The sequence below is a fragment of the Anneissia japonica genome, unplaced genomic scaffold (genome assembly GCF_011630105.1).
Source record: "Anneissia japonica isolate Jap-2015-1 unplaced genomic scaffold, ASM1163010v1 scaffold2652_len1590060_cov184, whole genome shotgun sequence".
In the NCBI taxonomy this organism is placed as follows: domain Eukaryota; kingdom Metazoa; phylum Echinodermata; class Crinoidea; order Comatulida; family Comatulidae; genus Anneissia; species Anneissia japonica.
The window spans coordinates 1,155,665-1,168,097 of NW_022699919.1; the positions used below are offsets into that span (position 1 = coordinate 1,155,665).

Consider the following 12,433-nt stretch of genomic DNA (forward strand, 5'->3'; position numbering starts at 1 on the left):
TATTTTAAGTTGGGCTCAAGGGCCAAAGATAATATTTGAGTACCGGTAACTAAGCAAATCGTTATAAAGTTTTTGGTAATTTCAAATTCTACTTTTTGTTTTCTTTAAGCAAAGAATACATAATTATCAACATTTTGTTCACACCCTAGTTGGTTAAAGCAATAAGAAAATGCATTCGGTATATAATAAACGTTAGAGTAACATAAACATTAAAAATATATATATAATACGCATGCTACTTTATAAAACATAAATTAACCTAATGTTCTGATAGATTAACAAATTAAATAACGTTAATTGCATAAAATATAATATTTGATGATATAGGCATGTTTGCTACCATCAACCGTAACAGATAATTTGAAATAAAAGTAGGCGTATCGTAGAAGAGAATCTCTAAAGGGCACTGACCTCAAAATTACAGTAGAAGTACAGAAAATAAATTTTGTTTCCGCTTCTTGCCAGAGTTTTTTGTTTTGTTGATGCAGAGAAATATGGGTATATACTGTAAAACGACTAGAAAATAGGTGTGATATCGAAATTCCAAAAGAGGAAACATGTTATTTCCTCTATTTCCTTGTAAACCCGGATTTAAACTTTTCAAAATGTGTCTACAATGTGTATTTAGGCTTCATCAGTACTGTATTGCGATTGCATGAAAAGTCAAAGTCATTTGATTGAATAACGCTTTTGTATCATCATTCGGCACACCTTTTTAGTGTAACCTTACGACTAGACAATGATTAATTTATATAGAAAAAAACACAAAATAAAAAATAAAAAATAATATGTTCTCTACATTATAAACAACGGCGGCTGAACATTGAGGGGGGTACATTTCATAAGATCCAATATGCGAGCGAAGCGAGCATCTAGGCTGGGGGCCAGGAGGCCGCCAAGGGCCCCCGGGAGGTCCAGGGAGGCGAAGCCCCCATGGAAGCTACGGATATTTTACGAAGTTTGATGAATTTTATAAGTTATTTTATAGGCATGAAGATACTTTAATATGACTTTCATTTTTGTTGTAATTTCCAGTGGCGGATCCAGGAATTCGAAATAGAAGGGCCCAGGGAGGGTACTTTCACAGATAGAAGATGTATACTACCTCAGCCCAACCATGGTTGGGGCTGAGGTAAGAAAATGTGTGATTATGGCACCTTTAGATGGCCAGAAATTGCTCTTCCAGACATAAAATTTGAATATAATTATCTTTATCCCTCCATTTTTTTGGGAACAATTTAGGGGCGAGAGCGTGCCGGCTGGGTCCCCTTGAATTCGCCACTGGGTACTTTAGCAGGTTGAGGATTTATACCACCTCAGCCCCACCATGGATGGGGCAGAGGTAAGAAAAGTTGTGATTATGGCACCTCTAGATGGCGGGAAATTACACTCTCAGACTTAAAATTTGAATATAATTTTGCTTATATCTCCAATAAAAAAAAAAGAACAATTTCAAAAGATTTTTTTACTCAATACAGTTTTTACAACCTATAACACATTAACTACAGCGTACTGTAAATTCTGTAGTTATTTAAAAATGGCCTAATTAATTATCTTATTGTTTTCGTTAAATTAGATGAAGTTTAAATGTGGTTTTATTCCGCTAGTTTGAAGGTTTACTGTAAGCCAATCAGTTACACTTACTATACATCTTCGTGGTTAGAATAAAGAGAACTAGTCCCCCCCCCCAGTAGAAAAAGTGGATGCCAGTGGCCCCCCTGGCCTCCCCTCATAGGCTTTTCTAGATATTGCTAGAACTAACTTATTCTTTTGCGTTTTTTGATAGTAGATTAACTTACGTACCTAACATGCACATTTTATTTTCTATACAATAGGAGCCATGTTCACACGCGTGAATCAAAATTTAAAAGTAAAGAGACATTTTGAAAACAAGGACAAAAAACAGTTTCTCCCAAAGTACAGACACTTCTCTTTGAATGAAGTTGAAACTAATACAAAAACAAATTCTTTTGTATTTAAATAATTATTTAAAATTAATTAAGAAACATTAGAAAATTCAAGATTAAATACATTAAAAATAACAAACTTCTAATCTGTTGACTTTTGGTAATTAATATTATTTTATTTTCAATAGGGGATTGTGTTGTTGTCTTCATTTATAATAACATTATTTATCAAATGATTTAATTTAATTTTATTTTATTCTTTAATAGCTTCATGGGCTAAATTTGGCCCGCGGGCCGCCTATTAAGTACCATGGTCCTATACGATTGGAGTCCATAGAAGGTCGGCTTGACCACCACAACCAGAACCAGAACCAGTTAACCATACCAATCAATTTTTAGTAACGCGTCAATAAATTAAGTATTCACGTAAATACTGTACTTGCCTGATGTTAATGGACAACTGCACATCACATAATCAACGATTCAAGCTCTCGGTGATTGAATGTCAAACGAGATAACGAAAGCTCTCTAGTAACTCAAGTTACTGCATGATTGTTTTGTATTTTTAATTATAACTAATTTCTTCTAATTTCAAATATATTTTCCCTGAATTCGTGATTATTCGTCATCACGCCTAGACTTGTACTAAATGCGTGACAAATTTAATATCACGCATGTGTTTCTGCCAAATGCCTGTTACATCCAAAACCACTTTGAAATGCGGGACCGTCCTGCACGATGTGAGACGGTTGGTGACCATCTATGATATTCCCTCGAACGGTGAACGGCCATATGATTGGTGGAATATGATCACGTGGTACGTTTTTAACTCTGCTCTGATAGATTTTACACACCACAATGGCCCGGTGTATTGAACAAATGAGTACCAAAAACATTCGATATTTTCTCAAAATCAAGGGGTACGATCATGGCGAACTTTTTGTATGTTGTTAACCATAAAATTATCATCATATAGCCCTACGCCTTTTCACCCAAACCCATTTCGCGGGAACGGGATGAAAAAAAAGTCCCAATCAAATACGCCAAATAACTTTATAAACATTTGCTATTATTAGGCTTAGCTTAACGTATTGCCAAGTCTCAAGTATTCAACGTGAGAATCGTGGATAATTAAATTGATCAGTAGACAGAGCTTCAAAGAGAGGTAAATGAATAATCTCGGAGATATTTTGTTATATTCTATTTTAATGTTATGAAACAGTTCTGCAGTGCAAGTTTGTTGACAGTTGCTGGTGCCTATTGCAAAACTGAATGTATTTTAGAAAGTTTATCTGCGTTTTTTGCCATCCATTCAAAAAAAAGTATGTTTCTTATTTTGCATTTTTCAATTCATGTTTAGGAATGCCTAAATTCAGTTTAATTAGACTGTTTTATATTATATTTATAATTTATTTAATAACAACACATATCAAAATCAGATTTTTTTTTTTTTAAAGTTGGATTGCAGGGTGGTCATGGCTCTCCAGGTTTCATTGGAACACATCCTGCCGGTTCTAGGTCAAAGGTTGAAGAATAGTTCAACTTGAAAAAAATTATTATGGCGGACAAATATTTCAAATCATTCGTTCTCTTCGTTTTTGTTTTTTTTTTGTTTTTTTTGTTTGTTTGTTTGGTTTTTTTTTTTAGTCTGATCTACACAGGCCAAATGATGGGAAATGTTATTCCTGTGGAATTCACAATAATTGCTGCGAAGCAGCCAATTCATATTCTTGACAGCAATTTGACCTCTGAAAGGTCATTGTTTGTCAAAAAACGAGCGCCTAAGACAACTGACAAGCTGAGTTTCCTTCTTTCGTTCTGCCGGGTAAAATCAATTACTTTAGGCGACGTTTGAAGACTAACCTACTCGTACCAACGTCCGCATGTCGCGACGCTGGAGTATTACTATTCAGCGTTTTTACTATATTTCTAGGTTTCCTATTTCTACGTTTAATCGGCTCATGTCTCAGCCACAATATTTTGAGGCCAATATTATTTACGAACCCAGTTAAACTTATTTACTAGCCTATTTCAACGTGCTAATTATTACATTTAGGCGACGCTTGTTGTAGACTGGCATACACAGTGTTTTCGGGAATAAATACCATTTTATACACATGCGCAGATCGATTCGCCAGCAGCAGCGAGTCGCCAGCAGCGAGATGTCACTGCAGCAAAACACTATTGTACACGGTACCAACGCTGTTCTAATATAGACAATGGGTCGTGTCTCATATTATTTGTTATATTTTTATTATTCGTTATTATCACTTGACTCGCATAAATAATTTTGTTCGAAGAACACTTATATGCAGTTGTACTTCGCAGCACTTCACTTGCAATTTGCAATTTCTAGTAATAATAATAATAACTACTGTACTGTACTGACAAAAACAACAACGATGAAAACAACAAAAATAATAATAACAATAGTAATAATAATAATGATAAATAATAATTTATTGCTATAAATTATTGGTATTAGTGTATCATTCAAAATATTCTATGCACATTACAAAGATGGGCAAAAATTCTGATCATTGGTTTTTTTTTTTCTCTTCTCTTTCTAATCTGATCTACACAGGTCAAATGAGGGGAATATGTTATTTCAGTAAAATTCTCAAAATCATAATGATGATAATAGTAATTTATTGACTATAAATTATTGTTATGCACCTTACAGTACATAGATGGCAAAAAACATTTAAAAATTAATAGAAATAGAAGATAATTAAATATGAATGTTCTTATAATCAACTAAATAGTTTTGCACAGATTAAATAGGTAAAGGTAAAGGTAAAGTAGTCGAACGTTTACAAGTCCGGAGTGCCCATCTCTCTTTCGTAAGCGTTGGGCCAGATTGTGCGATGCTTTGAGGGGATCGCCACTCCTCCTCACAACGAGTCTCTTTACCTTCCCAGCATATTATACCGGTACCCATTTATACTCCAGAATGGAAAGAGAAAAACACAGATAAATTGTCTTGCCCAGGGACACAAGCGATCTGCACAGCGGGAGTTTCGAACCCCCGACCACGAGGTTGAGAGTCCTAGCGTCAACCGCTTCCACAATAAAATCTCATCACTATTTATTTATCTTTTATTTATTATTTTGTACATTTTAAATTGATATTCCTATGTTTGTTGTTTCCAACCAAATGGTTATGACAGCCGATTACCAAAACAGAGAAGCCACCAGAAAAAAAACCTCTGATGCCTTACATTCGCTAAGTGTGTGGGATAGGGTAAAACAAGAACATCCAGAGATAAATCTATGGGAGATTGGCAAGGTGATTGGACACATGTGGAGAGAGCTGTCTGATGATGTCAAACAAGTTTACATCGATGAATATTATTGGGGGAAGGTATGTAGTAAAATGTAAGCCAACACTCATCATCATTATTATCATCATCTCATCATTATCATGATTATCATCATCAGGGATGTAGTTATGGTGGGCGGGGCTACACAGCCTTGAAGTTTTCCAGCCAGTCTAAAACTAATTTCATGGCCCTCCAGCCACCCTTTTTAACCCACTTTTCCATTTTTAAAATCAACTCTTATGAATTTGAATTTACCATTTATTACCCACCCATCATTAAAATGTCTATCACCCACCCTTAGTTTTCTACAGCTACTGTACAACGTACATCATCATCATCATCATGATAACCATCATCATCGTTGTCATCATCATTGTCATCATCCTCCTCATCCTCGTCGTCATTATCATCATCATCATCATCCTGATATAAAACATTATCATCATTGTCACCATTATCTTCATTATCACGTCTTGAGGTCCATTTTCGTCTTGTCATCTTTTTTTGGCTATGCAATACTCTAACACCAGGTTCCTCTTATAATATTAAAACCTGCATATCTTATTTTTATTTTCATCAATTCAGTGACAGAGTACAGGTAGTCTTTCTTTAACCTCTACTCTCTTTAAGAGTTCCTAGTTGGAAACTAGCTCTTTCCATGATACTTTTTATCAGTCTTCTAAAACACCACATTCTGAATGCTGGGATCTTGCTGACTACTCTAAAAGTGCATGCTGACCTACCAAGTCTCACAAATTCTGCGGGGGATGGACGAAATCGTTTAAGGGTCAGAGTTTTCTATAGGCTCATGCCTACAAATGTTTGTCTAACTTGCAGTCTCTGTGCATGTGAAAAACAAATTGTATTTTTAATTTCTTGGTTTTAGTAAACTCTTCTTTCTGTTTTAGTCTGACCACTTTATTTAATACTTTTAAAATGTGATGAAAACTAATCAATAATTTGAATTTTCTTGTTTTTTTTTTTAATAATTATTCTTTTCAAGGCTGATTATAACCTAGCAATTAAGGCTTATCACAACTCATCTTCATATTAAGCCTGGGTAGTAGCAAAGACAAAAGGTATAAGATAAGTGATTTGTCCCATATCAAAAGCTTAATACAGTTGAAAATGCCCTACCGTACCACAATAATATCTTAGTAATTAATGTCAGTGATAGTCCTGGGCAAATTAAAAGAAATGCTCAAACTTTTTGTTATGCTGCTTTTGTATTTGAAGCTAACAATTTGTTTATTTTTCAGATTCACAGCCAAGTTAGTCAAGTATCGCTTACAAGTCAAAACAAAACAAGCAACATATTAGCAGTAGATATCGTTACGATACTACAGCATCGAAGAAGTCTTTGGGAATCATCTATGCATAGAACACTAGTAAATTGCTGTTGTGCCATATCGTAACAGACTTAGGCCAGATTGCCAAAAGCCAGTTTTCTAAATGCCAGATTGACTTCACTTTGCTGAATGCCAGTTTGTCGACTCAAAAACCACGAATCTCAATTTGTTGAAAAACCTGTTTCCCGAAACCCAGTTTGCCGAAAGTCAATTAAAAGCAGTGAAATATTAACAACAGCATAACATTCACGATGGATCATTCTCTTACCATGACTGCATCTGAACGATTTTGTTTATAAGTCATTCAAACGCAATGCGATCACTCTGTTTTCGTATTACGTTCTGTAAATCAAAGTTGATAACAATTCGGCTATCGGCTAAAAAATGATAAAAATGTTCTATCGGATAAAATGTCCTATAAGCATATTAATATATAAAAGGTTTTAGTAAGATAATAATATGTATATAAAATATACACACGTGTCAGCGGTGGCTCCAGAAATTTGCCATCAGGGGGTAAAACATGTCCTACAGAGGACCTGAAGCAAGGGGTCCACTAGAGCCTCAGTCAGGGACCGGCTTAAAAATCCCTGGTAGAGCTTGTTATTTTGATAGGTAAATTATTATTTTGGTATGACGATCTCGTCGTGGCCTCGGACCAGTTTATTGCCTTTTAATTTATATATAAATATGGCTCCTGCCTGACCCACCCATCACGTTTTCAAAAGCACAGTAGCATACTTGTTTACGACGGTGACGGCATACTGTTCGGTGAAATGGATTCGGCAAACTGGGATTCGGTAAAATGGCCATGGACTCGGCAAACTTGGTTCCAGCAAACTTGGTTTCGATAATTTAGTCGGATACCATCACAACGATCGGGATTACCTCATCAATTAATTTTTTTGTTATCCAGGTTCAGAGTGTGACTCATATACAATGGCGTATTTAGTGGGTGCACACAACCACCTAAACAAAGCTTGGCTCTCCCCACCCCCACCCCACCCAATGACAATGCCAAAAAAATCATTCTCAAATAGTTAAAAATCTCCGACCTAGCGCCCCTCACTTAATCATCAACCCCCACTCCACCTTCACAGCCTCTCCACTTATCATCAGCTCCCCCATTTCCTCTTAATGAGTCCAGTATCTATACAAGGGGCTCTAGGGAACGTGGGAGGGCTCACATTTCAAAACTATAGAGTAATTTTTTTCAGTGTTGATTAACTCAACTATCATTTTTTCCCCACTCAAAATGGTACCATTCCCCAAAGGCACATCAGTTTGTAGCCTATGGAAAGATAGGCCAATCCACCACTGTTGTTATCTCTTGATTTATTAAACACAGGTCACCCTCCAAAAAAAAACCACTTCTGGGACAGGGGTTTCTTTGGTCCTTAGCAGCCTTGGTTTCTAATTAGAATAGTAAATAATATGAAAGACATTCGTTAAGTGTGGGACCACAAAAAAGTGGTCTATAATTGTAGGTGGTCTTTAAGTAGAGGGAGACATGTTACTATTGCACAAGAGTGTGATACACCGCTCTCTTATCAATTAGCTATTTCAGTATTCGATTAATCTTGTCATAAACTTGTCCATTATTTTTTAGGTTAAAGTCATATTTTACTGGATGCTCAAAAACAAGCTTTAAGGCTATCCAAGTAGTCTTGATTAGTTATTTAATTATAGTTATGTTTGATTTAAATTTTTCAGTATTGGACAAGAGTATTGTGATAAACCTCTTTCATATCAGTTACAATTTTTATTTCAATATTTTATTAATCTTTTATTAGACTTGCCATTATATTTAGGTTAAAGTTATATTTTAGTAGAAGCTCAAAAACAGCTCTTAGGCCATCCCAACAATTGAAAATAACTATTTAATTATAATTAAATCTATCTTATTGGACAAACCAAATTAGAGATTATTTCAGTACAGTATGTAATTAATGTTGTCATTGTGTCTTCCATTATTTTTTAGGTCAATGTTGTATTTTACCAGAAATTTAAAATTGTATTTAACACTTTGCAAAGTTTTTAAATAGGTATTAATGAAAAGATTTGAAGTATAGTAATTAATTTAGAAAAACATTTTCGTATAAAGTTTCATAAACGATTTGATAAACCTCTTCTTTCAGTTAGTGATTTTATTTCAGTGACTTCATTCATCTTTTAATAAACTTAAAATCGATATTTAAAGATATTCAGGTATTCAAAAGTTATTAATAAATTTGAAAAAAAATTCTAAATTTTGAATACTGTATCAGCTTTTCAAAAATGAATATCAAATATACTGTACATAAATTAATGATATTTGTAATTAATATTTATACAAGTAAAGAATGAGATATGTGTTCGTATTTCGCATATTGTCTTGCCTATGTTTACACATTAGATGTTGATAATGGCATATAACAGGCAACATCTTTTTTTCATGTTTCACTACAATAAATTATCTGTACATCACCGTGCTTGCTCTCAGGAATGCATACCAAAACATCCATACTTCGAAATGGCGTCATTCACTTTCAGAAGTACAGTAGTATTAAAGTGATGTAATCACAGAGATGCGTTATACAAAGTGCTTCCGTATTTTTTACTTCTTGTATTTACCAACTAAGATGGCTACCTATCGACTATATGATTACAGCATATCGTTACTCATTCATTTTATCTAAAATTGTCTTTAAACAATAGTAAATTTATAAGTGCCAAACATATTTCATTTGGCTATTTTTTTATTTTATTTTATTTTTTATTTCTTGGCTATTTTAGTAACCATAGATGATGCGACAACCCCCAAAGCAAAATTTGCTGACGGGACTGCTATAACAAATGCATGTGGACAATAACGGTTTAGATATATCCAGTGGCGTTTCTAGGGTGGGGGGACATCAGCCCCTCCCTATCAGGTCCCCCTCCCCACAATTCAAGACTTCTAGATACGCCACTGGATATATCCATGATCTGTATGGGACTGCAAATCTTCGTTGGTTAGGAAGCCATAATGTCAGTATTTGCTTATCAATAATATGCCATTCTAAATAAATGTTGTACAAAGGAAGAAATGCTAACTAGTAGGCCTACATCACCGTTCTTCGTTCTGGTTTGGTTTTCATTAAGCGCATGTAGTTAATCTAAATACGAGCTTTAAAATACAAAAATTAGCCGATATACAGCACAAATTCTAGACACGTTCATCTAAATAGAGATCTTGTGAATCGGGTCTTGATAGAAAAATGAATCTATATGAGTGAAATGCGCTCAAATTTAGAGGTTAAAGTAGTCGTCATCTGTTTGCATACACAGCAAACATCTGGTTTAACGTAAGCGATTTTTTCACTCCCCTACTAGATTTCATATTTTTATCGTGAGAAGATAGAACCATTCTAACAATCGAATGATTAACTATATAATATCAAATAGAATCCAAAGGACATGGACCTATATATAGCAAGGAGTATCATGCTTCTCAAGTTAGTGAAATGCATTTCAGTATAACCAAGTCTTCAAATATATATCTTCAAGTATATGTCTTCAAAAATATCCGTAGCAAATATTATTTATTTAATTTACTATAAATTTCTGTAAGCTGTGGAATTTCGAACAAACGGGACTGCAATAAGACGAGCCACTTTTTCTTATTTTTCACAAAAATTTATCAGTAATCTGACAAGTATAAGTTGTCTAGGGAAAATGTAACCAAAGATCCGGATAGAAAAGTAATTTTTTCTGCACTTCAAAACTATGTATTTATGGGTCTAGGCCTATAACAAATTTCTGTAGTATTTTTGTCTATTACGTACGTCCGCAATTAGGCAAAATTTCTTACTTGAGAAATCTGGTCTATGCGACTCAAAAGCCAACCCACCCATGTCCCATGTCCATAGAGTATAAAATGTGGTTCAGGGGCGAATCCAGAAATTTTCTAAAGGGGCCGGCCGAGGTGGGGACACGTAAGGAGTAGACAGGCGGTACACCCACCTCACCACAAGGGAGGTACGTGAGCACATTTTTAAGAATAGGTACGGTAGGCCTACCTCTAGATGCCCGGAAAAACAGTAAAAATGATTTTTCACAGTGCTCCTGGACAAAATTATTGGCTTCTACGAGACACCCCTTCCCTCACGGGCGTCGTGAAGGAATCGAAGGATAGTCTATTCCCTCGTTCCGCAACCTTTTTAGCCCACAACCCAAATAAATATGTCAAGCACTCAGACTCGAGCCATCGGACACCCGAAGGCCAATTCAAATTTATCACCTACATTCACCTTAATTATTATGTCAATAATTCAAGGATACCATTTCAATAATAAGATTCTTGATGGATGAGTTACACTCAGGATTTTTAAGATACACTGTGGATTTTGTTAAATGACAATTTGGATTTTTCAAATGACACTGTGGAAAACTTGTAAATCCAGTGTCATTCTTGAGAAATTAAGTCACTTTTAAAATCCACGGTGTATTTTGAGCTGCCCTTTTGGCGTTCCATATGTGATCGACTGTTCTCTTTGTTCTTCTCTCTCTGCGGCCTAAGCGTCGTCGCGGTGTGAGGTGCTTGAGGAGGCTGGAAGTGTTAGGCTTAAAGTTGTGATTTGTCGTTAAAGAAAGATTCTATCATGCACAGGCGTTCAGGTAATATATGAGCTACTACACCGAAAAAGTAATAGTGTTACCTACAGGCTTTAGTAAAGGCCTAGTAAACCTACTATACATTCTTTGTTTAATTTTCTGTTTCATGAAATTTTGCTAGGCTAGCTAGGCAAGGACAGGGCCTAGGCTAGGCCTACAGTAGACCTTGCCAAGCCGAATACCCGCTAGGCCTAGTCCTCTTTCTAGTAGGCCTAGGCCTAAGCTATCCCTCTCTAGCCTATCCCAGGTCTAGGATAGGCCTAGCCCCAATATGCCACCATATTCTGTAGGCTATCCCGGATAGGAAAGACAAAGGTTAGGCCCATATTATAGTAGTGAGTCTGTCTACATTTTATATAACTTGTCGTTTTTTCCAGGATGAGGAGAATGAATGGTCCCTTGTTAATGTTATTATATTCCTTTGTTCACATTGACTTCATAAACATTTGCCATTAGCCCTAGCCGATAAGTCGCCTACAGTAACTTATTACCAAGTCTGAAGTATTAAACGTGAGACTTGTGGAAAATTAAATTGATCAAGACAGATTCAAAAGGGGTAGGCCTAAAATGAATAAACCTCGCAGTTTAATGTCATGAATAAACATTTTATGCAGTGCAAGTTTGTTGACAGTTTCTGGCACGGGATATGACCGGTTGAGCCGCCGACAAGTTGAGACGCCGGTATTTTCTATGGAACGCCAAGCACGTCTCTCAGTGAGTGTAGTTTGTCTCAGTGAATGTAGTCGGCTTGCCGATGTCATCAGTGAATGAACCCCCCGGATACCAGCTACATATTCATCCCACAGTCTTGTCAGTCGTTGATTTGCTCGTATTGCCGTTCGTGATGTATAAGTTGTGTAATTGAAAATTAGAATTTTGATTATTTTATGAACTACATTTTTATAAAAATAAATGAAGTTGTATAATTGCAAAATCGTATTAAAAATGTAATTTTATGTACTACATTTTTATAAAAATAAATGAAGTTGTATAATTGCGAAATCGTATTAAAAATGTGTTTATTTACGTTTGGTTTGCGGCTTATTTTAATTAACTTATTCGTTATTTGTACTATTTTGTTAAATTGTTTAATTAAATTATTTATTATATATAAGTTTAACAAATAGTACAAAAATAAAAATATATAAATTATAAAACCATAGTAAATACTGTATAATAACATAGGCCTAACACATTTAAATTTATTGTTTATAGTCAT

General features: G+C 35.1%; 1 protein-coding gene across 1 annotated transcript in view; it reads left to right on the forward strand.

Annotated features, from left to right (window-relative positions):
* Nucleotides 1–11,067: 11,067 nt before the first annotated feature.
* Nucleotides 11,068–12,433, forward strand: part of LOC117103208 (SWI/SNF-related matrix-associated actin-dependent regulator of chromatin subfamily E member 1-like) — a 9,887-nt gene continuing 8,521 nt past the window's right edge. The window contains exon 1 of the mRNA XM_033243748.1: nt 11,068–11,217. Coding sequence (XP_033099639.1) covers nt 11,202–11,217 — 16 coding nt within the window. The 5' untranslated portion in view covers nt 11,068–11,201. The remainder of the gene's footprint in view (nt 11,218–12,433) is intronic.